The sequence below is a fragment of the Notamacropus eugenii genome, chromosome 5 (genome assembly GCF_028372415.1).
Source record: "Notamacropus eugenii isolate mMacEug1 chromosome 5, mMacEug1.pri_v2, whole genome shotgun sequence".
In the NCBI taxonomy this organism is placed as follows: domain Eukaryota; kingdom Metazoa; phylum Chordata; class Mammalia; order Diprotodontia; family Macropodidae; genus Notamacropus; species Notamacropus eugenii.
Genome location: NC_092876.1, coordinates 4,061,661 through 4,089,660, shown reverse-complemented (window position 1 = coordinate 4,089,660; position 28,000 = coordinate 4,061,661). Strand labels below are relative to the sequence as shown.

Below are 28,000 nucleotides of genomic sequence, written 5' to 3'. Positions count from 1 at the left end.
AGTCAGACTAAAGGTATGATTTAAATACAATTTTATATTTCTATACATTTTATGTTTAAGTACAATTTTATGGAATTAGGGGAGAAGGGGACAAGAGAATGGGAGGAACAAGCAGGCCTTGGAAATGCCTGGGATATCAGGTAGGCAGGAGGCACCTTTATCGTCAAACAGATAAGCACAGAGAAGAGGAGAGGGGAGGGGAGGGGAAAAGTTCTTTTGGAATGGTCTGGGCTTTGTGAAAGCACACAGGTCAGGCCATGGAGGGGGCTTTGGTGCACAGCCTTCTTTGCTCCCTTTTCTCTGACCACATCCTGCATCTTATCTCCTAGCTAACATTCTGCCTCCTGCTTGCTCCATGTGCCCCGTGGGGGGGCCCCCCCTACTCCTTTCTATCTCATCATTAGGAACCCAAACGGTAGGGTGAGGTTCCCTCAGGCTATAATGTGTAAAGAACAGTAATTTAACTTAGATAGTTCTCTTTCAGTCTTGTAATTGTTGGTCACTTCCAAGTTTGTGAATTCAGGTATAACTGGAATCCAACCCAAACTCTAGATTATGTTTAAATCAAATCTATGGAACTTTTCCCAATATGACCGACATCAGGGTAATGTGTTTAAAGTTGCAAAAATAAACTTTGTCTTTGATCAGAGCTTTTTTTTTATCATTGCCTGAAATGCAATCAATTAAGAATGTCAACAATTGGTACTTGAAATGTATATTAACATTGTAAAATCTGTTTTTATAAGTAACGTTGGTGAAGGTATGAGACAAATACAGCTGTCTTGCTTTGTAAATTGTTAAATATTATCCCTCTCAATTCTAAAAGGTGAAAAGTAGCAGAGAGCAAGGTGAGTATCATTTTTAATTAAAAAACAAACAGCCCTTTCTTTTAAAGACCAGAATACCCTCAAAGGTGAAAAACAAAAAAGGAAGGAATCAAAAGGGAGACGTATGAACGTACCTGTCAAACCTCTATTGATTTATATGCTGGCTTAGAGTGTGGGGAGGGGGGGGTGGGGAGAAAATTTGGAACTCAAAATGTTATGAAAGTCAATGTTGAAAACTAAAAATAAATAAAGGAAATATAAAACCATTAAAAAAAAAAGTAGCTACACTTTGAGGCTCTAGCAGCAAATGGCCCTTAGGAAAATTGGGATTCTATATGGCAGCTGCAACTGTAAATCCAGATTTATTTGGACTGAGTTCTCCTAATCCCAGTTAGAATGTGGGCTTATTTAAACTCCACTGTGTTCTCCCAAAGCCATCATTGGGATGGTTGACCCTCTACAGCTAGAACAAACACTTAAAATTGGCATTAAGCTGATATGTTTAGGAACTGTAAGAACAAGAATTGAAGGGAATTCCTTGGGAATGACTCCGTTCTACTCTGAATGCCAGCAGTCCTGAGTGTCAAATGGATGGAAGGATGAAGTGAATTTTCTAGGGAAGATCATTCAGAAATGCCTTGATGTCCTTCTGCTGGCCATTTTCTTTCATGTTTTAAATCCATAGCTTTGTTTGTGTTGTTATTATACTTCTAATAATTCTCATATTGGGATTTGGGGGAAACCTGGTATAAAAATGCTCATTTGAAAAATTATTTCTAGAGGCTAATGCAATTGGATCCTTAGAAAATTACTCTTTTGGTCTGGATGCTGTGAAATAATGAATTAAGCTGTGAGAGTGTGGTTACAATGTGTAGATAATCTGAAGTATTTAACTGGGCATATTTTAATTTAAAATGACTAATAATATAAACTTACTCTTTGAGAAAAGTAAAAGGGACTTTGCAAATTTTCCTTACCTGTGAAATTTGGGGGGAACTTACCAAATAAGGGCCTTGGCACCTTCTCTTTGGGCAAGGTCCTTAAATCTTCTTAGTCCTCAAGAAGAAGCTGCTCAGCTCTCTTTGTGGTGGCCAAAAACTGGAAATCAAGGGGATGCTCATCCACTGGGGAATGGCTGAACAAGTTGTGGTATGTGAAATTAATGGAATACTATTGTGTTATAAGAAATGACCAACAGGAGGACTTCAGAGAGGCCTGGAAAGACTTTTATGATCTGATGCTGAGTGAAAGGAGCAGAACCAGGAGAACTTTGTCCACAGCAACAACCACAGTGTGTGAATAATTTTCTGGTAGACTCAGTCCTTCGTAGCAAAGCAAGGACCTAAAAAATTCCCAATGGACTTTTGAGGCAAAATGCCTTCCACATCCAGAGAAAGAACTATGGAATTGGATCACAGAATGAAGCAGACCATTTTCTTTTGTATTATGTTTTGTTTTGTTTTATGGTTTCTCCCACTCATTTTAATTCTTCTATGCAACATGACTAAGGTGAAAATGTATTTAATAGGAATGTATGTGTAGAACCTATATAAGATGGCATGCTGTCTCAGGGAGAGAGTGGGGAGGGGAGGAGGAGGCAGGGGAAAAATATCTAAGATATGGAAGTGATTGTAGAACACTGAAAACAAATAAAATAATTTTTTAAAAAACTGCTGAAAAAAGAGCATCCAATTCTAAAGTGATGAAGTACTCCACTGAGTAACCAAGACCTCTCATAGCTGAAGGGAGGGGTGCAGATTGGGAAGAGAGACCCATTGGAAAGAACAGTGAGCAGAAGCCAGGAACTGTGTGTGGCCCAGGGACGACCTTCCTGGGTCCTGCACCAGCAGAGTTGGCTTCCACAAGGCTGAGATATCTCAGCTCCAAAGGAAGGCAGAGTGAGATATGGCCCAGAGGAAGAAGACAGAGACATACCACCTCCAGGGGAAGGAGGCTTTGTAAGTTTGGTTACAAGTTTGTGTCTAATATTTGAAGTGATTTTTATCTGATGGACTATCTATTGGTCCACTGATTATGAAAAGTATAAAATCTCAACTGGAAGACTACCTATTGAACTGACATCTTTGAGTCATCTTAGTCTCAAGAAACCTGAACTTTGATTCCAAATGGGCCTCCTTCTTTGACCAAAGCTGATACTGTCAGATATTGAGGGGCAGAAAATAAGAGATTGTGTAACATTTTCTTGAACTGGGGATTTGATGATGTTAATTCAAAAAGCATTTACTCATCAGTCAATAAACATTTTTACTGCTATGTGCCAGGTGGTATGCTAACTGCTGAGGATACAAAGAAAAATTACACAATCCCTTCCAGTTGTTTTTCTTTACAAGACTGCTGTTACTGTCTTCATTGTCCTCCTGGTTCTGCTCACTTCACTTTACATCAGTGCACATAGGTCCTCCCAGGTAATTTTTAAACCTCCCTTTTGTCATTTCCTACAGCATAATAACATGCCATCACATTCTCATACCATAACACAGCCATTCCCCAATTGATTGGTGTCTCCTCCATTTCCAAGTCTCTGCCTCCACAAGATGAGCTGGTAGAAACACTTCTGTACATCTAGAGCCTTTCCCTTTCCCTATTATCTCCATGAGAGTCGGTGTGGTTTCAGAAAAGTCCAAGGAACAGTCAATATAGCGTTTGCTGCCTGACAATTCCAAAAGAAAGCCAGGATCAGTACAGAGGTCTATACACAATGTTTGAAAATCTGACCAAGGCCTTTGGCACTGTTAGTCTTGAGGGATTATGGAAAATTCTGTCAAAATTTAGTTTCCCAGAGAAGTTCATCAGTATTGTATGTCAATTTCATGATGGCATGCTTGCCTGGTTTCTGGATAGTGGACAATGCTCTCGAGCCTCCCCAGTCACCAATGTAGTGAAACAGGGCTGTATGCTTGTTCCCATGCTTTTCAGCATGATGTTTTCAGTCATGTTGTCAAATGCTTTCAATGAGGATGAACATGTCATCAAGGTCAGCTAGTGTACTGATGGTTAAGTTCTTCAATTTGAAAAGCCTACAAGCCAAGACCAAACTGAAGTTGGTGCACAATTTTCTGCTTGCAGATGATTGTGCACTCAATGTAACCTCTGAATCTGAGATGCAACAAAATATGGATCAATTCTCTGCTGCCTATGCTAATTTTGGCCTAATAATTAACACCAAAAAAACACAGGTGCTCCATCAGCCACCACCACACCATCCATACATGGAACCATTGGTTACAACAAATGGAGAAGTTTTGAATGCTGTGGATAAGTTCACTTACCTTGGTAGTGTACTTTCCAGGGATGTACACATTAACAATGAGGTTGACACACTCACTGCCAGAACTAGCTCAGTATTTGGGAGGCTCTGAAGAAAAGTTTGGGATAGAAGAGGTATTAGATTGACTACCAAACTGAAGGTCTACAGAGCCATTGTGCTTCATTGTTGTATGCCTGTGAAACATGGACAGTCTACCAGAGCCAAGCCAGAAAAATGAATCGCTTCCATTTGAGCTGTCTTAGGAAGATTCTGAGGATCATCTATCTGTCAGGATAAGGTACCAGATACTTAGGTCCTTACTTGAACTAAACTGCCAAGCATTCAAAATATGTTTCAGAGAGTGCAGTTCCAATGGGCTGGCCACACGGTTCAAATGGAAAGTGTATGCTTGCCAAAAAGACTATTTTATGGAAAACTCACATGGGACAGGCAATCACATGGTGGTCAGAAGAAGTGATACAAGGACACTCTCAAGGTCTCTTTCAAGAACTTTGGATTTGATTGTGAAGCATGGGGGACACTGGCACAGGACCACTTAGCATGGTGTGCCCACATCAGAAAGGGTGCTGTGCTTTTCTGCAAAGCAGAATTGCAACAGCACAAAGTAAAAGTAGGATGCACAACTTTGTAGTATCCACCCAAATATTCACAGGGACTATCTGTGCCCAATCTGTGGTGGAGCATTCCGAGCTCATATTGGTCTGATCAGCCACAATGGGACACACCGACACTTCACTTTATCATGGTGATGTCATCTTGATCTTCTTTAAAAATGAAGCACAACAAACAACCAGATGGAATTTTGTAATTTCCATCATCACAGGCCAGACAAATTCTCATGAAACTTGGATATTATAAGCAAAGTTGTAAAACTCCTCTCTCCAAACCCTACTTTGGCTCTTAGAGGTCTTAATTACTCAGTAAAGCACTGTTTTACCCTAGAATTGGACAACCTGTTTTTTCCCAGGGCTGATAAGATTTGTCCTTGGTTGACCTTGCCCAAAGAGAAGGTACCAAAGCATTTGCTTAGTCCTCAAACAATAAGGAGAATTTACAAGTCTTTTCTACCTTTCCCAAACTGTTATTATTATTAAATCTAAATATATGGAATTACTTAGCAGTTTTTAAACACTGTAACCACATTTCCGTTAGCAGTTTAGTTCATCATTGCACAGCATCCAGATCAAAAGGAGTTGATTTTCTAAGAATAAAATTGTATTAACCTCTAGGTATCACTTTAAAAATTAACAACATTTATTATCAAATAATTACCCAAAATCACAATTAAAGGAAATTTGGATCCATAATAACAAAAGCAATACTATAGATTTAAAATAAATCTTATCGTTTTGACAAAAGAGACTGACAACAAAAACTTGTTGCCAATCAGATGACAGCAATTCAGATGAATATATTTTCAAATTATTTAAAAAGGAAATCATTTTGTCCAGCTATGATTGTAAAACTCAAGACTGCAGCCAGTTACCACAATATTTACACCAGAACTTTTTGTGCCTGCAACAAACAAGAAACAAAGTGAGCACCCAACAGCTCTTGAATACCTAAAGAAAACGCAGTATATGAATTCAAAGGAAATTGTTAGAGTAATGAGAAACATCAGGATTTTAGAGGGGAAAGCCATGACATTTATAGGGATTTATTTACTACAAGAAATTTTGGATATTTAATGTGGTTTCTTATACTGGGAAATCAAATGAGGTTTTCAGCAAGAGACCTAACCTTATTAACTACATTCATTAGTTTTGCTCCAGCAAGATTATTCCAAGGTATAGTCAAGTACTGTTCAAATCCAAGGCAAACCATTCAACATCACAGTAACAAGTCTATCTTCCAAGTACTGATTGCAGAGCCCAAAGCTGCTCACTTCTACGAACACCTAAACATTTTCTAGGAGAAAAAAAGGCAGAGGTGAAGAGGTTCCATACAATCAGTTAAAACTAGACCTGGAGCTGACAGGCTGAGGTCATGAGCTCCTTATTGCAAAATTCAGATTCAAATTGAAGCAAATAGGGGAAAGCAGTAGACTGCACAGGTATGACCTAAATAACATTGCTTATGGATATGAAGTAGAAGTAATGAATAGATTTAGGGGATTAGATCTGGTAGATAGAGTGCCTGAAGTATTGTACAGGAGGCAGCAACTAAATATATTTCAAAGGAAAAGAAGAGCAAGAAAGCAAAGTGTCACCTGAGGAGGTCTTACCAATAGCTGAGGAAAGCAGTCAAGTGAAAGGTGACAGAGAAAGGGAAAGATATACTGAAATAAATGCAGAATTCCAGAGAGCAGCAAGGAGAGATAAGGTTTTCTTAAATAACAATGTGAAGAAATAGGAGCAAACAATGAAACATGGATTACATAAAAAAAATTTTTTTCTCCACTATGGATTCCCTGATGTAGAGCAAGATGCCATCTCTGTTTGAAGGTGTTTCCATAAGAATGAACCATGTTTGAAAGCCTTTCAACACTGATTGCATGGACAAGGTTTCTTTTCACTGTGGCTTCTCTGATTTGCCACAAGACTAGTGTTGCAACTAAAAGTCTTTGCACATTTATCACATTTAAAGGGTTTCTATCCCGTGTGGCTTCTTTGATGTACTGCAAGACTGGAACTGAAATTGAAAATTTTCCCACATTGATTACATTCATAAGGTTTCTCTTGAATATGGCTTCTCTGATGTAGAGCAAGTTTGGAGTTCTGTGTAAAAGCTTTTCCACATTTATCACATTCATAAGGTTTCTGCCCAGTGTGGATTCTCTGATGTTCAGCAAGACTGGAGCTGCTAATGAAAGCCTTTTCACATTGATTGCATGCAAAAGGTTTCTCTCCAGTGTGGCTTCTCTGATGATAAGTAAAAGGGGACCACTGTTTAAATGTCTTCCCACATTGATTACATTCATAAGGTTTCTCACCAGTGTGGATTCTCTCATGTACAACAAGACTGTACCTCTTTCTGAAAAACTTACCACACTGATTACATTCATAAGGTTTCTCTCCAGTGTGGATTCTCTGATGTAGAGCAAGTTTGGAGTTCTGTGTGAAAGCTTTTCCACACTTATCACATTCATAAGGTTTCTCTCCAGTGTGGATTCTCTGATGTAGGGCAAGTTTGGAGCTCTCTGTGAAAGCTTTTCCACATTTATCACATTCATAAGGTTTCTCTCCGGTATGGATTCTCTGATGTACAACAAAACTGGACCTGTAACGGAAAGCCTTTCCACATTGCTTACATTCATAAGGTTTCTCTCCAGTGTGGATTCTCTGATGCAGACCAAGTCTGGAGCTTTGTGTGAAAGCTTTTCCACACTGATGACATTCATAAGGTTTTTCTCCAGTGTGGATTCTCTGATGTACAGCAAGTCTGGAGTTCTGTGTGAAAGCTTTTCCACATTTATCACATTCATAAGGTTTCTGCCCAGTGTGGATTCTCTGATGTTCAGCAAGACTGGAGCTACCACTGAAAGCCTTTCCACATTGATTACATGCAAAAGGTTTCTCTCCAGTGTGACTTCTTTGATGATAAATAAAAGGGGACCTATGTGTAAATGCCTTTCCACATTGCTTACATTCATAAGGTTTCTCTCCAGTATGGATTCTCTCATGTACAAGAAGAATGGACCTCTTTCTGAAAGACTTACCACACTGATTGCATTCATAAGGTTTCTCTCCAGTGTGAATTTTCTGATGCCCAGCAAGATCAGAGGTACTTTTAAAAGCCTTTCCACACTGATCACATTTATAAGGTTTCTCTCCAGTGTGGATTCTCTCATGTACAACAAGAATGGACCTCTTTCTGAAAGCCTTACCACACTGATTACATTCATAAGGTTTCTCTCCAGTGTGAATTTTTTGATGTCCAGCAAGATCAGAAGTACTTCTAAAAGCTTTTCCACATTGATTACATTTATAAGGTTTCTCTCCAGTGTGAATTCTCTGATGTTTGGTTAGACTGAACCTCTGTGTGAAAGCATTTCCACACTGATTACATTCATAAGGTTTCTCTCCAGTGTGGATTCTCTGATGTACAAGAAAACTGGATCTCCAATGAAAAGCCTTTCCACAGTGATTACATTCATAATGTCTCTCTCCTCTGTGGATCCTATGAACTACAGTACATATCTGCATCTCAGTGAAGTCACAAGGACTACTCCACATTAAACCTTCCTCATTAGTTTCTTTCACAGAATTGTTTAACTTTTCAGTAATCGCCTTCATTTCAGGCCTAAGCTCTCTTTCTGTAAGAAAAAAAAAACAATAAAACTTATATACAGAGACACTTGTATACCATATATAATTTTTTTTTTACAACTCAAAACATAATTGAAGACAAATTTTATTCACAAAAAATTATTTTTTAGCTGACTATGTCCAAGGCCCAAGATTTCTATCTCTCACCTGTAACCTAATGAAAAATAGCCATTTATTTCAAGCTATTTTAAAATTCTGGACCAAATGCATATTGTCCAATTTAAGGGAAGTCTAATTAATCATATTCTTGTTTGTATTTCTATGTATTTCTATTGCCAATGCTAATCTTGAATTAATTGAACCAATTTTCTTCTGTTTTATTAGTACCATGAAGGTCACATTTATATAACGCTATTTTATAGGCCATGAAATGTTTTCCTTACAATAATCTCCTGAGGTCAGTAACTGAGGAATTGTAGATGAGTGTTGCAAGTCCTGATCCTAGAAGGCACAGGTAGTGTGGCAGTTAGCACCTGTGTCATACACATCTTAATTAGTACTGTCATATGCTGATGCTTCTAATCAGGGCAAAAGAAATCACATTTAATGATTCAAGAATTATTCTTTAAAACAATATGAACTGCTGATTTACAAATCTGTTGATATTAGTCTTTGCTAGGGCATTCGTCATAATATACAACTGATTAGCTGTCTCTATGTATATAGTTAATAACAACATCCAGAAGATGCGTAGCACTTTAATTTTTCAGTGGGTATTATCTTATTTAATCCTCATAACCACCTAGTGAAGTAGGTGAATAAGTGGTATCATGATTAGTTTGAAGATAAAGAAACTGAAGCTGAGAGAGATGAGATGACCCTGGGGCACCTGGACCTAGCACGGGGCCCCCCAACTAACTTCTTGCCTGGCGCTCAGTCTCCACACTGAGAGTGAAATGTTACAATTCAGCCAGTTCTACCAGGGTGATAATAAAACCACACCGTCCTGACCCTACAATCTCAGTGACTACAAGCATTTTCCATCTTGACACAATTTTGATCATTTTTGCTCTAAAGGATGCATGGGGGGTAGTCACTGGATACACTGGACATCCATGATTAGTGGGCACAAAGCCCTGGCTGATCTGAAAGGAGCCTTTCTCACCGACCCTCAATGTCTGATGGGCACAGCCTCTTTCAGTCTGTGACACCTGATGTGCTCTATTACCGCGAGAAAGAGACATCTTCCATTTGCTTCACTCCATCTTCATTGGTTATCTGGATACTTGCTAGACTTTCTTCTTTCTGAAATCTCAGAAGTTTGGCCCAAAGACAATTTCCCCAAGAGATTCTAAGTCTTAGCACGGCTTGGAAGGACGAACTGTTGTGAAGACTCAGTTTCACAGATGACAGACTGGATATCTTTTCTGTCTGTGACTTCTGGTCTCTTGACCTGGATATGGTAGGGCTCTATATCTTCAGAAGACACATAATCTGGGGCATTGCTCATCAGGTCATGTCCCCGGAAGGACTTTGGAAAGACAATGACATCTCTTAAGCTTGGTGCTCCAGTGACAAGGCACACAAGTCTGTCTAGCCCTAAAGCAATTCCTCCATGAGGGGGTGCCCTGAAATCTAAAGCCTGAAGTAGGTGAGAGAGCAGTTTAACATCCTCCTTTAACACTGTTTCCAGGACGTACTGTTGCTGCTCTGCATTATGAATTTGGATAGAGCCACCCCCTATCTCACTGCCATTCAGCACTAAATCATAATGTTGGCTTCGAACCTTTTCTGGCTCAGTGTAGTGGAGGTGGATGTTGCTGGGGTGAGGAGCGGTAAATGGATGATGGGCTGACTCTAGTTCTGTGGGATCCTCCTCCTTAGGAAGGAAGAGTGGAAATTCTACCACCCAAAGGAAGTGGAACACAGCTGGGTCATGAAGCACAACTCCTCTGGCCTCCAGAAGGTCAGCACATTCCAGGCGTAATTTTCCTAATAAAGAACATGCCTTCTTGTACTCTCCAGCTGTTAACAGGAGCACCTCTTCCTCCTGGGCTTTCATTAGACTGACCAGGGCTGATTTTTCCTCTTCCTTTAAGCGCTTGGTAAGTGGAGACTTCCTGCTTTCACTGGTTTTCAGAAATAAGGGTGAAACCTCCTGATTAAAATTGCCAACCACAAATTTCTTAATGGCCTCAAAATCTGTACTTTGCAAATATTTTGCTCCTCCAGGAATATAGATGGTTTTGATAGTGCCTTGGGGCTTCTTAAGCACATCTTGAAGAAATTCAATCGCTGTGTTCCTAAATATGTCACTGACATCAACAATCTTCATTCCAAAGCGAGTATCTGGTTTATCTGTCCCATATATGTCCAAAGCCTCAGTGTAAGTCATAGAAGGGAAAGGAATAGTAAGAGGATTTTTGTCCTTAGGCCATGAATACTGAAGCAAACCTTCAATTAATTTCTGGATCCCAGTCTGGTCTATAAAAGACATCTCTATATCAACCTGGGTAAATTCAGGTTGCCTTTCTGGCTTAGAACCTTCATCTCAATAACAATGGGCAATTTGGAAGTATCTGTCGAAACCAGCAACCATCAAAAGCTGCTTGAACTGTTGAGGACTCTGAGGAAGACAATAAAACTTTCCAGGTTCCCTTGATGGTACCACAAATTCTGTTGCACCCCCTGGAGTTTTCTTAAATAATGTTGGTGTTTCAATGTCCACAAACCCATGCAGATTACAGAGGTATTCCCGCATTTTCATGACCATCTGGGATCTCAGTCTTAGATTATACTGCATTTGGGAACTACGTAAATCTAAGTAGCGATATTTCATATGAAGAGCTTCTGTTTTTATCATAAAGTCCTTAATTTCAAAGGGTAGCTTCTTGCAGGAATTCAAAAGCTCAGCTGTTTTCACTTCAATTTCAATTTCACCTCTTGGCATTTTTGGATTTTCCTGCCCCTGGAGGCCAAGAGATAAGAGTTCCAGTAACCTGAACAACAGATTCTAGGGGAGCTTCACATAACAGCTGACTCATCTTGAGGAATGACGACTTGAATTAGCCCATAGAAATCTCTCAGGACCAGGAAAAAGCTTTGCCTTCTGTACTGAATCCATCCATACAATGTGACTTCTTGGCCCAAGTGAGAGGAATGCAATTCTCCACAAGTATTAGTCTGGACAACAAAGCTATTAAAATCTGAGATTCTTTTCTGTGTGCTGAGCATCAGATACCGGGTGGAGGAGCCCAGCAGTGATGGGGTTGTCTTTCTGACAGGTCCTGACCAACTCCTGTACATCCTGTTCACCAGGCACAGGCCCCAGGGCAAAGGCATGTTGGAACCACAGGCAGGAGCAGCTGCTGGCGAGGGCCTTCCGCTGTCAGTATTACTGGATTTGATGAGGCTCACTGAGCTAGAGAGCTGGAAGAGAGTGCCGAGACCATTGGGCCCCCTCGGTTCATGGTGCCGAGGAGGAGGACCCGGGAGTCTGGAGAAGGCAAATGACTTGTCCAAGGTCACACGGATAATCGGTGGCAAAAGGAACTAGAGGCCAGAACCTCGGCCTCCAAATCCCGGGCTTCTTCTGGAGGAAGAATTAGGAGACGACCCTGTCAACTAGAGAAGGCCTGGCACAACTGGGAAACCCCACCTCTGCTCCCACCCTCACTTCCTCGTGGGTTCCTACCATATATAATTATAAGCCCTTCCCTCCATTGCCAGAAAGTAAACTAATTGATCTATATTCCCCAGGCTAAGTGTAAAGTCTTCAAAGTTCAATGGACAGAATCCATCATTGCAAAATGCCATTAGCTTACAGGATAATTTTATTTACAAAGAGCTTCACACACAATCACCTTGGATCCTCACAAACAGCTGTGACACAAGCAGACCCAGAAATTCTCATTACAGTCTCAGCTCAGGCCATGAGCTAAAAATGGCTCAGTGACCTGCCCAGTATCCCTCTAGCTGAGACTAGAACTCCAACCCTGCAAGTGGGCATGCTCTGTCCATGGTACTAGATGGTCGTTCTCCATTGAACTTTCTTTTCTTTTGTTTTTTTCTAAGAAAAAATACTTCATTAATGCAAGCTGATCATTCTCTCCCTCCCTTTGTATCTTCCTATTTCCTGAGATGCAACAACATTGAAATCAGGTCAACTAATAATTCTGCAATGGGGCTTTACATTCAAGGAAAAGGAAGAGTCAATAAATGGGGCAAACTTCACTGTAGCTTGATTTTCAGAAACCACCAGCCACTGCCAACCTTGAGCAATCAACACCATGATGAGTCAGCAGCCCTCAATACTGGGCTAGAGCTGCCCCCAGAAACAAGATTATGATCCACTGCAGGCCCTGAAGACAATGAGCTTTTATTAGCAATAAAATATTTTAAGTTATAAGTATAAACAACTTTGACACATATAATTGCAATATTTGCTGTGTTGCAGTGCTCTGGAACAGAACCCACAATACCCCTGGGCTGTGCCTGAAATTTCTGCCATTCTTCTTTTGATTTTGACTCTTTGCTCCCTAATTCTCCGCTCCTTCTTAAACCATTAGTAGTCTCACTCTTCGAGTTCTCATATATCCCATTAAACTACATTTCTTTCCATTCCCAAACACTCTCTTTTTCCCTGGAGCAGCTAAGACCAAAGTTCCCAAGTCTTTGTTTCTTCTCAAACATCTCCATGTTTTTGTACCAGACTGGGAGCTCCTTGATAGCAGGGATTGACTTTTATCTTTCAAAAGCTTAGCAAGGTGCTTGGAGGTGCACTGAAGGTGCTTAATCCATGCATATTGACTGACACGGCCTAGGGTTGACAGAGGTCCCAGGCTCCACCTCAGGCCCTAAACTCTGGTCATTCAGTTGGCAAATGCAGGTTCTGCCCTCTGCCCTGTGTCTGGCTCTTCCCTGCATCTAATCTCCTATAGTGAGTGTCCTTAGTTGTTGGGGGTGTAAGCTCAGTTCCATGTGGACAGTCTCGGGCAGGTAAAGGTGAGGACTTCTAAACCTTAGAGTTCTCATGAGGCCCCCCAGGGAACAGCAGGGAATTGAGGTGTGAGACTGGGCTATCTCGTGCATTTCCACCTCTTCCCGTGGGAAATGTGCTGGGAGAGAGCATCCCCGCCCTTGAGATTGGCCCGGGGTCTGAGCACACCTATTGTTGTTTAACAGGCAGGTATTCAGGTGCAAACTATGCAGCAGGAGAGCTTAAGTAGGGTCAGGAAAGCCTGAAGGTGCTCTTAGCGTTGAGGGGCCGTTAGAGGACAGAAGGCCCCTCTTCCCTGTCTCCTCTCTTCTCTCTTCCCTCTCCCCTCTCCCACTTCCACTTCCATTCTCTTACTGTAAGATCTTTGCCTCCTTGGGAAGAGGATTTCTCTCTCCTGAGGAAGAATTCCCCCTGCACATGTAACCAAGACCCTGAATAAAGCCTAACCCTTGTTCGACTCTGGAAAGTCTCTTCTCTCATACGTTTATCCGGTTTGGCCAGCCGAAGACCTGCGATAGGTAAGGTAAGACTTGGGTAGCCCTTAGGCCTCTAGGCCTGACACTTAGTCTAGTTCTAACCCTGATGGGACCCATAGTGAAGATCACAAACACTTCTTTCTAGGCTTCTGAAGCATCTTGGACTAAGGACACCTGGGAGTTTCCCCCTCTCATTTTCCCAAACTGAGAGTGGATGTCAGCTCAATGAATCTGGTCAAGAACATGCCAAAGTTTGAGCCTCAGAGATCAGGGGAAGGGCAGAGGTTGATGATTTACACAAAGCAGAGCCTTGGATTAATGCTAAGTAAGGCAGCATCCTTTGCTACTACCAGAGAGGGAAGCACTGACATATGGGTTTTCAAAGTAGTATCCCAGAGTTCTCGTCTGATACTCAAAACTTCTTATAAAAACTAAGCCCCAAAATAAAACCCCAGCCTCAGAGTATTTATACACCTTTTAGAGCCAGAGGGCATAACCCTCTGACCCAGTGCCTCAATTAGGTGGGCATCCTCTGCCTACAGGTGCCTGATTGCTTAAGCCACGTCACCCCCTATCCATGACAGTGATGTACCCTCTCTGGACCTGTAGTGGACCGAACTGCAGATACCAGCTAAAGAACTGATCTCTCAGATGGGACCTCTTGGGACAGGGACAGCTCTACGTCCAATCTCAACAGGAAGTAGTTACATCTGCCTCTCTTACTCCAAGATTTTCGGCTCCATTTGTTAAAGGGGAATCACGGGGTATTTGAGCTCGTCCCACTCGAAAACATTGTTTTATGTGCCCATTTGGTGTGAACCTCGTTATGCTGTTGTGGAGTACCGTTGACACCAGTGTAAGCTACTGTTTTCTATGCTTATTTTCTGTTATCCTTGTTAAAGTTCTGTTAATAATAATCTTGGGGACGAACGTAATAATAATATAAATGGAAAGATCTTTCTCATTCACTAATAGGCCCATATAGTTTACTTAAATCACCTGGGAGCCTAAGTCACATGGTGGGAGGAGCTTGCTGAACAGGCAGGACAAGAAGGGTGGAGCAGAACTAGAAGGAAGTCAGTGAGCCTGGTCCTGTCAGAGGAGACAGAACACAGGCACATGCAGCAAGGCTCAGGGTCATGATGAAAAGGTCCTGGCTGAGGCGGGGAGGCTTGGAAATGGCTTGGCTTCCTGCAGTGATCATGTTTATTGACTTCCTGGTCATCATGACAGATGTTGCTTTCTGGTTCTAGGATCCGGATTTCTGGTGTACATTTAGATGTTTTTCTTCTGTCTTCGATATAAAGTCTTTTATATTTTTCGATTGAGAACTACGCTGGTATATTCAGTCACCAGTAGGGCTATGAATATTGCCTTGGCAATACATTATGACAGGTGGGTACATAGTTGTTGGCATGTTCTCTGTCCCCCCCAGCCTGTGAGCTCCAGGAGAGCAGGGGAAGTTCCTTGTATCTCTTATACCCCTGGTGCATAGCAGAGGGTCTGGCACACAGCAGGAACTTAATAAAAGCTCACTGACTTGAAGAAGGTTTAAGAAAGAGCCCAAATTGGAAATCCCAACCCCTTTTTGCACTTCCAGGGGAGTTCCTGTCCCTAAATTTCAAACAATGACTCTTTATATGATCAGAGATTTATCACTGGAAGGGCGCTTCAAGGCCATGATGTCCAACTTCCACATTTTCCAAATGGGAAAACTGAAGCTCAGTGGGTTTCAGTGACTTGTTCAGCCTCCACTGCTAAAAAGTGTCCCTAAAAGAATTCCAAGTCAGCTCTTCCTGCCCCAGATCTAGCACTTGCTTCACCCCCACACCCACAAGTTTCTTGTAACCACACCTCTCATACCTGCTTTCCCCTCACTCACCTGGATGGCAGCTCCTCAGGTCTTCTTGGTACAGCAGCCAGGGTGCTTCCCTTCCCTCCAAACAAGAGCTCAGATCTTCTCTGGAAACTGGAAATCCTGGGAATGGGGAATCAAGGATGAAGATGGAGAAATCCTTGTAATTCAGTTCTCTTTAGGGAAAAGAGTATGCATGCAAAGCTACAGAATCACTCCATCATGTTCACACAGATCTGGCTTATTCTCTCATTAATGCTTCTAATGTAAATAACCCAGAATAGGATGTGCCAGATCAGCCTTGGGCATCAGTAAAAGGGACCTCGATGAATCAGCTTTGGCTCTGGCCCCTCCCCTGCTCCTTACTCCCTGAAACCTACAGAAACCTTGCTCCTGTTCATTCAGGAAGTCTTTGCCTCTGCTGGTGACATTCTCCTGCTGGGGAGCTCAATGAACCTCAGTCAAATTCTGATTCTGGGTCAGTCTGTCATTCCTGCCAGTGACAGGGCCTGCAAGCAAGGTCACAGGGTGGTGCCCAGAAGTCCTCAAGCAAGGTTTCCACAGCATTGATTTTTGGGACCTTTGGGGAGAGGTGAGGAGAAGATCATAAAGACAATCTGGAGTCAGAAAATTTGGTCTTGGTGCCCCTTCTTCATAGGAGGAGGGACTCATTGTATAGCTTCCAGTATCTAGAGATTAGAGGCACCTGGTAGGGCAGTGGAGAGAACCCTGGAACTGGAGTCAGGATGGCCAGGGTATAAATCCAGCCTCAGACAGTTGCTAGCTGTGTGCTCTTGGACAAGTCATATCATGTCTTTTGCTCCAGTTTCTCAAATGTCAAATGGGGATGGTAATACCACCAAGGCCATGGTCTCCTATTGCATTCTGGGCCGTCTCCAGGCGTCCTGATGAGTATCATGCCATGGGACCCAGATGGCTCAGGAGAAGAAGGTGAGGTTGGTGACCTTGCACAGCCCTCCCTCCCTCAAATCAAAGTCAACTGCAAGTCACGTCATCATCTTGATGTCATGGTCCTCTTTGAGAACAAAGGAAAACACAAGTCGAGTATCTAGAAATTAGAGGCAGCTGGTAGAGCAGTGGAGAGAGCACTGGGCCTGGAGTGAGGAAAGGGTTTAAATCCAGCCTCAGACAGTTACTAGCTGTGTGCTCCTAGACAAACCACTTAACCTCTATTTGCTTCAGTTTTCTCATATGTCAAAGGGGGATAATAATATCACCGAATGACATCACATTGCAAAGAAAGCACTGAGCACAACAGCTGGGGAACAGCAGCTGAACAGAAATGCTGATTCCCTTCCTTCCTTTCCCACCATCTGGGCTGGAATTTGGGGCAATGGAAAGGAAGAAGGACAAACGTGTCCTACCAGGCACAGCTGGGAGCTGGGAGCTACAAACTGAGGCTTCTCACAAAGAAGAATGTCTTAAACACTTGGCCCCTCCCAAAGAGGAAGGGGGTGCAGGGCCAAGCCTCCTGAGCAGTGGGCAGACATTGGGCAGACACAATTCATGTCCAGGGAGAGGTTGAATTACCTGATGGGGGTTTACATCCACACCTGACATGCTTCAACACTGATCTGATCTTGAACCTCAAGCTCCCTAGAACTGGCAAGAGACAGGAGCAACCAGGAAACCTCCACATTCTCTTAACCCAATGTTCTGACCTTTTATAGGAAATCCAGGCAATAGCAGGACCCTGTCTCTAGAACAGAAATGACCAGCACTTTTTCCTTTCTTTTAACTGATAAATGCTCCAAAGCCAGCACACTCAGCAATGGAGATATTCCCTCTTATAGCAGACTCAGAGAGGTCAGGGGAAGTGTCCTTACCCAGGGAGAGCAGGTTCCCAGCATTCTCCAGCATGACCTCCTTGTACAACTCCTTCTGAGGATGGTCCAAGAGGCCCCACTGCTCTGGGGTGAAGTCCACAGCCACATCCTTGAATGTCACCAACTCCTAAACCATCAAAAGTCAGAAGACTGAGAGCTGAAAGAGACTCCAGAATTTGTGGAGTCTGGGCCTCATCAAGGGAGAGGAGGAAACAGAAGCAGAGAAAGGGGATTTACCCAGAGGTCATACCCCTGCTGAGTGTCAGTCAACACTTGACACCACAGTCATTAAGAGCCCAATGGAATATTGAGAAAAGCATTTGATGTGGTCAGTTGGAATAAAGTTGAGAAAGGTCTTACTGTGGAATGTGCGTCCCTATGGAATCTGAGACAAAGTGTGTGTTTTATCTGTGAGGTCGGAGGACCTGTGGAAGAGAAAGAGAGAAAATGTGAAATTTCTGCTTTCTCAAAACTGAGAGAAGTGATGTGTTATAAAGCAAACTGTGTGAGGAATGTGTGAGAAGGTGGCAAGGAAAGTGTATTCTGGGGAATCTGGGGGATTTATGCAGGATTGTAGAAGAGGAAAGAGAAAGAAAAGATGTAGTTTATTTCCTCAGAAGCTGAAACAAAGTCTTCTCTAGATAAAACATGAAAAAGATTCATAAAACACACTAATTACAATCTGGACTAAACTGAGGGATCTGAGACTTTCCAGGAGGGTGGAGAGCTGACTTGTTACTCTGAGTGCTCGAGGCTACCCTGGGGATGATGTGTCACGGCCAAAACATCGTCTGCCTTTGCTTTATGAGTCCTGCACTCATCAATAGCACATATTTCTTTATTTTAATGTTTAGTTCCCATATTCTTGTTCTGCGTGCTCAAAGTGAACCAAAATGATGACACTAGGTCTGGGTCAAGGTGTGTCTGACCATGGATGATCACTAACAGGACCCAGAAGGCTCCACCACAGGTCAGGCACAAATAGTCCATGTGAGCATCTGGGCTGGAGATGGCTCTCACTTTGCACATCTCCCCATTCTTTTGAGCTACTTCAATTCTCCTTTGTTCACACAGCCTAGAACATTCTTTGATGTGGGTAGGCCATACTGGATGGTCCTTTGCCAGTGTGTCTAATGTGTCCCATGTCTCACAACTGATTACAAAGTTCTTCAGAGAGACCTCGGGAATGTTCTTGTATCACTTCTTCCAACCATTATGTGAGCACCTTCTTTGCATGGGTTCTCCATAAAATAGTCTTTTATGCAAACAGACTCTTGGCATTTGACAACCCAGCCAGTCCATCACAGCTGTGCTCTCTGCAGTAGAGTGGGAATGCTTGGCAGTCTAACTTGAGAAAGGACCTCAGTGTCCAACACCTTACGGTGCCGGGTGACCTTCAGAAACTTTTTAAGACAATAAAAATGGAAGTGATTCAGTTTCCTCCATGGCACTGGTAGACTGCCCAGCTTTTACAGGCATACAATAATGAGGTCACCACAACAGCTCTATAGACCTTCAGCTTGATCAGTCTAATACCTCTTCTCTCTCATACTTTCCTTGGCAGCCTCTCAAGTGCTGAACTATCTCTGGCAAAGCAGACATCAACTGTTAAAATGAGTTATCTAAAATAGAAAATAATCTGAGGCACAAAATTTACCAGTAGATAATGATTTACTTATAACAGCTGACAGGCTACCTTTAAGTCAGGTCAACTCAGTAATTGGTAACCAAGGTGTGACTTACAGAGCTTATTTTTATAACAAAAGAGGAACAAAAAATTACAATAATCTTAAGAAACATGTTTTGAATATAATGCAATTGGACAAGTCTGGGCAGTGGTTACTGAATCCTCCCAGGTTTTCATCACCCAGATTTATCTTGTGTCTATCAGCCTGTCTGTCAAAGAGAGATTTCCCCAGAAGTCCTTGCTCTGAAGCTGATGAGTTCTGTAACCAAAATATTACTTTAAAGGAAGAAAGACTAGAAAAGAAGAGCTTGTGGTTTCTAGTGAACAGTCACTACACCCTCCATCTTCCAGCTGACAGAAACCTTATAAAAAAAAAACTATACTAACTGAACGTCGACTTGACCTTCAGGTGAAAAAAAAATGAAAAGGAGCTAGTCCACTAAGGCTAGAAAGAGGGACTTAGCTTTTCAATAACCCCCTTTCTCCAGCAGCCAGAATGGGGAAATTAACTTTTGGAAAGAGTCTTACAATCCCATGACTATTTTAGTCCTACAAAGATATATGTGTTCTTATAAATTATCTGTGTATTCACTACATCTAGAGGTAATGTAGACTTGGAAGGGTATCTCTGTTAGGTTGGCTTAGCTGTGAAGGCAAGCTTTTCCCAAAGAAGGGAACTTAATCCTACAATGAAACTAAAAATAAATCAAAGTAATTAAATACTGATTTAAAGGTCATTCTTTTCCCAACCTCACCACTTCTGTGTACATGCTAGAAAGCACATGGTCAAGGTAAAGGAACTTATTCAGAGGATTCAAAATTTCTCAAACTGCTGTAACCAATGGATAGCACAGTGCTGAATGGTGGAGAACTTCTATTTTTTCTTCTTTTTTTTACATTTAAAAAAATATCCTTTATTTTTCCCACAATTACATATTAAATTTTTTTAATGTTTGTTATTTATTAAATTTGAGTTCCAAATTCTACCCCTTCTTCCCTCACTTCCCCACTACACACAGTAAGCAATCAGATATAGATTACATATGTGATCATGTAAAACATTTCCACATTTGTCATTCTGTACAGGAAAACTGGGAAAAAAAAGAAAAAGAATAAAAAAAAAAGAAAGTGAAAATAGCTCCTTCAGTCTGTCTGCAAACCATGTCAGTTCTTTCTCTGGAGGTGGATACTGGGCTTCCTCATCAGTCCTTCGGGATTTTCTTCAATCAACACATTATTGATAACAGCTGAAGACATTAGGATTAGACCAGCATCTTACAGCACACTCTGTATAGATATTATAGTTGTTGTTCAGTTGTTTCAGTCATGTCTGACCCTCCATGAGCCCATTTGATATTTTCTGGGTGAAGAAATTATCAAGGAAAACAGCCCTGATGTCTTAGAGCCAGAGGGCAAAGTAGACATTGGAAGAATCCACCAATCACCTCCTAGAAATGATCCCAAGAGGAAACCTCCCAGCAACATTACAGCCAAATCTCAGAGCTCCCAGGTCAAGGAGAAAAGAGGATAAGCAGCCAGACAGAAGACATTAAAGGTCATAGAGCCACAGTCAGGCTAACACAGAAATGAGTAGTTTTTACACTGAAAAATCAGAGAGTGTGGAATCATATTCTGTAAGACAAGGAGCTAGAATGAAGGCCAAGCATCACTTACCCAGAAACACTGAGTATAATCCTTCAGGAGAAAATGGTCATTCAATAAATAGAGGACAATCAAACATTCCTAACAAAAAGACCAGGGCTCAATGAAAAGCTGACCTTCAAATACAAGACCCAAAAGAAGCATCAAAACGTAAACAGGAAAGAGAAAACAGAAGAGATTCAATGAGGTCAAATTGCTCATATTCCTACATGGGAAGAGGATGCCTGAGACTCTTAGGACAGTTATATCTATTAAGGCAATTAGAAGGAATATACATTGAGAGTGTGGACTGTGAAGGGATGATATTCAAAAAAAGAAAATTAAGGGGTGAGAAAGAGAATTATATTCCAAGAAGAGGGAAGGGAGAGGTAGAAGGGGGTGAATTATCTCACATAAAAGCAGCAAAGCAGAGTTATTACAGTGAAGGGGAAGATGGGGGAGGTGGGAAGGGAGGACTTGAACCTTACTCTTATGAAAATTGGCTCAGAGAGGGAATAATATACATGCTTAGTTCAATACAGAAATCTATCTCGGGGGGCAGAGCCAAGATGGAGGAGTAGAAAGATGCACATACACATAGCTCCAAACCCACAACCCATAGAACAACTACAAAGAAGTAACTCACGGCGAATTCTGCACCCAGAGGCCACAGAACATTGGAGCGAGGGAGATTTCTGTTCTGGAGAGACCTGCAAACCTCACGCAAAAGGTCCTTCGTGCTGCGGGCTGGGCGCCGGGACTGGGAGCTGAGTACAGCCCTGCCGCGGCTGCGGCACTGAGAGGAAAAGATCCGAGCAGGCTTCAGGGACAGGATCTCCAGTGGCCGCACAACTCCCTCCACCCACAGGTGACAGGGGTCGGTGAGAGAGTCTCTTTGGCGGGTCGAGGGGGGAGTGGGGTGCCCCCATGGCTCGGGCCCCCTCGGGAGACAGAAGCTGAGGCAGCGGCAGACCAGGGCTCCCCAAGCAGGCAGGAGCCTGGATCCATTGTTGAAGGTCTGTGCATAAACTCCCTGAGGGAACTGAGCCCGTGAGGCGGCCCTGCCCTGACCTGAGCATCTGAACTTAATCTCACACTGAATAGCAGCCCTGCCCCCACCCAAAGCCCTGAGGCTGGAAGCAGTATTTGAATCTCAGACCCCAAAGGCTGGCTGGGAGGATCAGGAGGTGAGGTGGGTGTGAGGAAAACATTCAGAGGTCAAGTCACTGGCTGGGAAAATGCCCAGAAAAGGGAAAAGAAATAAGACTATAGAAGGTTACTTTCTTGGTGAACAGGCATTTCCTCCCTTCCTTTCTGATGAGGAAGAACAATGCTTACCATCAGGCAAAGACACAGAAATCAAGGCTTCTGTGTCCCAGCCCACCCAATGGGCTCAGGCCATGGAAGAGCTCAAAAAGAATTTTGAAAATCAAGTTAGAGAGGTGGAGGAAAAGCTGGGAAGAGAAATGAGAGACATGAAGTCAAAGCATGAACAGCACATCAGCTCCCTGCTAAAGGAGACCCAAAAAAATGTTGAAGAAAATAACACCTTGAAAACTAGCCTAACTCAATTGGCAAAAGAGGTTCAAAAAGCCAATGAGGAGAAGAATGCTTTCAAAAGCAGAATTAGCCAAATGGAAAAGGAGATTCAAAAGCTCACTGAAGAAAATAGTTGTTTCAAAATTAGAATGGCACAGATGGAGGCTAATGACTTTATGAGAAACCAAGACATCACAGAACAAAGCCAGAAGAATGGAAAAATGGAAGATAATGTGAAATATCTCATTGGAAAAACAACTGACCTGGAGAATAGATCCAGGAGAGACAATTTAAAAATTATGGGACTACCTGAAAGCCATGATCAAAAGAAGAGCCTAGACATCATCTTTCATGAAATTATCAAGGAAAACTGCCCTGAGATTCTAGAACCAGAGGGCAAAATAAATATTCAAGGAATCCACAGAACACCACCTGAAAGAGATCCAAAAAGAGAAACTCCTAGGAACATTGTGGCCAAATTCCAGAGTTCCCAGGTCAAGGAGAAAATATTGCAAGCAGCTAGAAAGAAACAATTCAAGTATTGTGGAAATACAATCAGGATAACACAAGATCTAGCAGCTTCTACATTAAGGGATCGAAGGGCATGGAATAGGATATTCCAGAAGTCAAAGGAACTAGGACTAAAACCAAGAATCACCTACCCAGCAAAACTGAGTATAATACTTCAGGGGAAAAATTGGTCTTTCAATGAAATAGAGGATTTTCAAGCATTCTTGATGAAAAGACCAGAGCTGATAAGAAAATTTGACTTCCAAACACAAGAATGAAGAGAACCATGAAAAGGTGAACAGCAAGGAGAAGTCATAAGGGGCTTACTAGAGTTGAACTGTTTGCATTCCTACATGGAAAGACAATATTTGTAACTCTTGAAACTTTTCAGTATCTGGGTACTGGGTGGGATTACACACACACACATGCACACACACATAGAGACAGAGTGCACAGAGTGAATTGAAGAGGATGGGATCATATCTTAAAAAAATGAAATCAAGCAGTGAGAGAGAAATATATTGGGAGGAGAAAGGAAGAAATGGAATGGGGCAAATTATCTCTCATAAAAGAGGCAAGCAAAAGACTTATTAGTGGAAGGATAAAGAGGGGAGGTGAGAGAAAAACATGAAGTTTACTCTCATCACATTCCACTAAAGGAAAGAATAAAATGCACACTCATTTTGGTATGAAAACCTATCTTACAATACAGGAAAGTGGGGGATAAGGGGATAAGCAGGGTGGGGGGGATGATAGAAGGGAGGGCACGGGGAGGAGAGTGCAATTTGAGGTCGACACTCATGGGGAGGGATAGGATCAAAAGAGAATAGAAGTAATGGGGGACAGGATAGGATGGAGGGAAATATAGTTAGTCCTATACAACACAACTATTATGGAAGTCATTTGCAAAACTACACAGATTTGGCCTATATTGAATTGCTTTCCTTCCAAAGGGAAGGGATGGAGAGGGAGGGAGGTAAAGAAGTTGGAACTCAAAGTGTTAGGATCAACTGTCGAGTAATGTTCTTGCCACTAGGAAATAAGAAATACAGGTAAAGGGGTATAGAAAGCTATCTGGCCCTACAGGACAAAAGAGAAGACGGAGACAAGGGCAGAGAGGGATGATAGAAGAGAGAGCAGATTGGTCATAGGGGCAATTAGAATGCTTGGTGTTTGGGGGGGAGGGGATAAAAGGGGAGAAAACTTCTAACCCAAAATTTTGTGAAAATGAATGTTAAAAGTTAAACAAAAAAAAAAAAGAAATCTATCTCATCCTACAGGGAAGTGAAAAGGGACAGGGACAAATGGGAGGGCAGGATTGATAGAAGGAAGGGCAGGTTGGGGGAGGCATTGGTCAGAAGCAAAGCACTGGTGAGGGGGGACAGCATGAAAAGAGAGAGAGGATAAACAGAGAGAAAATAAGATGGATGGAAATTCACAGTTACCATAATTGTAAATATGAACGGAATGAACTCACCCATAAACTGCATTACTAACTGTACAATAGACAATTTTGGTTATATTAAAAATGTTTTTTGCAGAAACAAAATTAATGAAACAAGATTAGAAGGAAAACTGATAGCTGGGAAAAAAATGAACAACAAGTATCTCTGATAAAGGTGTTTTTTCTCAAATATATAGACCTCTGGGTCAAATTTGTAAGAATACAAGTCATGAACCAAGTGATAAATGGTCAAAGAATATGAACGGACAGTTTTCAGACAAAGAAATCAAAAATGTCACATAATGTCACATAAAAATGCTACAAAGACCTATGGTTTAGAGAAACACAAATTAAAACAACTCCAGGTAACCACCTCATCTTTAATTGTCTAATAAAACATAAAAGGAAAATGATAAATATTGGAGGAAAGTAGGAAAACTGGGACACTAATGTACTGTTGGTGGATCTGTGAACTGATCCAACCATTCTAGGGAGCAATTTGGAAATATCCTCAAAGGGTTATGAAAGTGTGCATACCTTTCATCCAGCAATGACACTAGTAAGTCCATATACACAAAGGTTTCTTAAAAAGAGGGGGAGAAAAGGACCTATTTAGAGAAGGGTATTTATAATAACTCTTTTGTGCTGCCAAAGAATTGGACATTGGGAGATGCCTATTAAGTGGGGAATGCCTTAAGAAGTTGTGCTGTGTGACAGGACTTCAGAACACCTAGAAAAACTTAAATGAACTGATGCAGTGAAGTCAGCAAAACCAGGAGGAGGAGGTACATAGTAACAGCAACATTGTGTGGTGACAGCACTGAATAACTGAGCTGTTCTCAGGGATACCTGGATCTAAGCCAACCCCAAAGGGCTCCTGATGAGAAATGCTGTCCCTCTCCATAGAAAGAACTAATTGAGTCTGAATGCAGACCTAAGCATACATTCACTTTCTCTCTTTTGGTTCAAGTTTTCCTTCACAAAATGACTAATATGGAAATGGTTTACAGGATTGCAGAGTATAACCTATTTATGATTGCATACCATCTATGGGAGGGGTAAGAGGAAGGAGGCAGGTTGAGAATTGGGAACTCAAAGCAGGAATTTTTCTATGTCATTGGGGAAAAAGCGAAATATTATTTCGAAAAGATGAATAGCCAATGGCATCTAGGTTGCCCAGTGGATGTAGCACAAAGCCTAGAGTCAGGAGGATGTGAGATTAAATTTGGCCTCCTACACTTACTAGCAATGAGTCCCTGGGCAAGTCACTTAAGCCTCTTTCCTTTTTCCTGAACTGTGAAATAAAGACACTAAGAACACCTCTGATATAAAGTTGCTGTGAAGAAGGCCAAAAAGGTAGATTTTGGAAAGAAAGTAAGTCCCTCCATTCTGTCTTTGCTTTCGAGCCAGACGTCTCTGACAAGAACTGGGTGTCTCAGTCAGTATCCCCTTTCCCCATTGGAAAAGAAAACTTCCAGGACTTTGAATAGTTCCCCAAACTCAACCCTTTCCCTGCATCCTCTCTAACAAGGGAAGTCCTAAGCCCTTAACAAATCCTAATATACTAACAGCTAAAGAAGGCACTGTTTCCTTTGGCTTGGTCCAAACAGCTCTGCTAAGGGCCTGTGAATCTGTGACCCACAAGCTAACTTAATTTCTTTTCTTGAGTTCCTGTATTTGCCAGAAACACTGGACCAGAGCACGCAGGAGGCCAGGACCACAAACCCCTAGCCCCAACTCCTCTAATGTTTGCTCCTTTCAGCCCTGACTGCCATCTTAGTGTGCCCTTGAGATTCAAACCAGCAACAGGACAGGGACCAGTCAGTGTAGACTAGCCTGATAAACTGCATGTGTAGCTCAGACCCTGGAGGACAAGCCGAGGTCTAGGAGGGAGAGCTTGGTCAAAGAAGGAAAGTGGAGGGGGGAGCACTTCGATGGATGTGTGTGGGGGAGTGATAGGCATGGAAAAGAGAGCCAAGACAAAATCCCCATGGCACAGAGAGGAATGAGCGAAGTGGTCGTCATTGTGACTCCGGCATTGTGAGGGAAACCTTAAAAAATGAACATGGGAGGGCAGCAAGTGGGCATGGTGGAGGTGGGGGTAAGTTATAGCCTGTGATGCGAAAACGCCTTCAGTCATCGCATAACACAGAAGGAGAGGGCAGGGAAGTGTTGTTCCTACTGTTTTCAATTTCCTGCCTATTTTTGTAAAGAAACACTCCATAAGGAGAGGATTGCCTGCCTTACAGACAATCCCTCCTTGTCAATGATATGGCCTCTTTGGCTGATTGTGGTCAAGTCTGAGGACGGAGTGCACTCACCTGGGCTGGGGGGCTGCAGTTCCCAGGGGCCATTCCCTCTGGCTCCAGGCTCCCTGCTTGGGTCCTCTGCTGGCTGAGCTGGGGAGGTAGGATCCTTTTCTTCCAGTGCACTAGACTGGGCTAAAGGTGTTTACAGAGGGTGAGGACCTGCCTTCAGGGCAGAACCTCCAACCCACAGGTAAGGTAGGGTTTGGAAAAGATGACCCCACCCTCACCTACTCTTTCTCTTTAGTCCCCTTCCTCTCTTTCAGAGACCCAAGAGGCAGAAGGGGCTTTGGGATCTCCTCATTCACAGATCTCCCTCCAGTTGGTCCTCTGCCCTCCCTGCACACCCTCTCCCCAACTAACACACACACACACACACACACACACACACACACACACATTATCTAGACAACAGACTGACTGCTTGATCTAGGGAGGAAGGAAACTTAGGAAGGTGAAGGGTGGGGAGGGCTCTGGGATGGAGCTCCCAAGGAATGTCCAGGAGAAGCCTGAGGCTGGGAAACCAAATTCAATGTGGGATTCAGCCCCCTGGCACAGGGCCTGAGGGCTCTGAAAGAAGAGGGAGCAGGGAAGCAGGAGGCCTGGGGAAGGGGAGACCAGGTAGGGTCTGAGAGGAAGACATTCTACCCCAGCTCATGACACGGACTGCACTAAAATGGCAGAAGGGCTCCAGGGGGACAGTGAGCCTAGGAGAGCAAGAGGCCTGTGTCCTGGGGTCTAAATAGGAGCTCAGGAGGACTCTGGAATAGCTTAGGACTAGAATCTCTCAAGGGAGATCAGACACTGGGAGCCAGTGGCTGGGATCAGACAGGGAGCAGTCCAAGAACTGGGGGTCCAGACAAGGTGTGGGGGAGCTTTGGGTCCTTACAGGGGCTTGGTCTGAAGAAAGAACCACTGAGTCTAGAACCAAAAATGGGGTAGGGAGACGGTTTGAACTTTGGGAAAGGGTGACCCCATCTTAAATCTGGGGAGACTGACCCTAGTCATTTGGGAGGTGATTGGGAGTCGGGAAAAGCTTTAGCAAAGGGAAGCTTGTCCTGCAGCCAGACCTGGCGGGGAGGATGGGACCAGGGGGCACAGACCACGTGGTCAGAGGAGGAGGAGACCCAGAAGTAGGGACTGCCAGCAGAAGCCGGCCGGGCACGGACCTACCTGGGACATGCACCCACAGAGCTGGCGTCCAGAGGGCAGAGATCTCAGGTCCAGGAGAAGGCGGCGAGATTTCGGCTCTGGGAGAGAAAGAGATAGAGATCTGGACCTGCGGGAGAGAGGCGGACAGATTTCTGCTCCCAGGGCAGGGAGAAGGCGGAGCCACCTCAGCACAAGTTCCTGTTCTCAGCCAGCCCCCTGG

The 28,000-nt window shown here is 42.8% G+C and overlaps 1 protein-coding gene and 1 pseudogene across 1 annotated transcript; both read right to left on the bottom strand.

Moving 5' to 3' along the window:
- Positions 1–14: 14 nt before the first annotated feature.
- LOC140508156 (uncharacterized) lies at positions 15–27,992 on the bottom strand. Its single transcript, XM_072615924.1, has 5 exons — positions 27,802–27,992; positions 26,644–26,763; positions 17,502–17,628; positions 15,682–15,777; positions 15–8,371 (listed from the first exon to the last, which is right to left on the bottom strand). The coding sequence occupies exons 1-5, from the start codon at positions 27,808–27,810 to the stop codon at positions 6,708–6,710; spliced, it is 2,016 nt and encodes a 671-aa protein (XP_072472025.1). The 5' UTR covers positions 27,811–27,992; the 3' UTR covers positions 15–6,707.
- Positions 8,454–12,599, bottom strand: LOC140508158 (aspartate--tRNA ligase, mitochondrial pseudogene; annotated as a pseudogene).
- Positions 27,993–28,000: the final 8 nt, after the last annotated feature.

Coding starts and splice junctions, on each gene's coding strand:
- LOC140508156 (XM_072615924.1), bottom strand. Junction 17,629..26,643: donor ACTGCAGCCCCCCAGCCCAG/GTGAGTGCACTC, acceptor TTGATGGTTTAG/GAGTTGGTGACATTCAAGGA. Junction 8,372..15,681: donor CCTGAGGAGCTGCCATCCAG/GTGAGTGAGGGG, acceptor TTTTTCTTACAG/AAAGAGAGCTTAGGCCTGAA.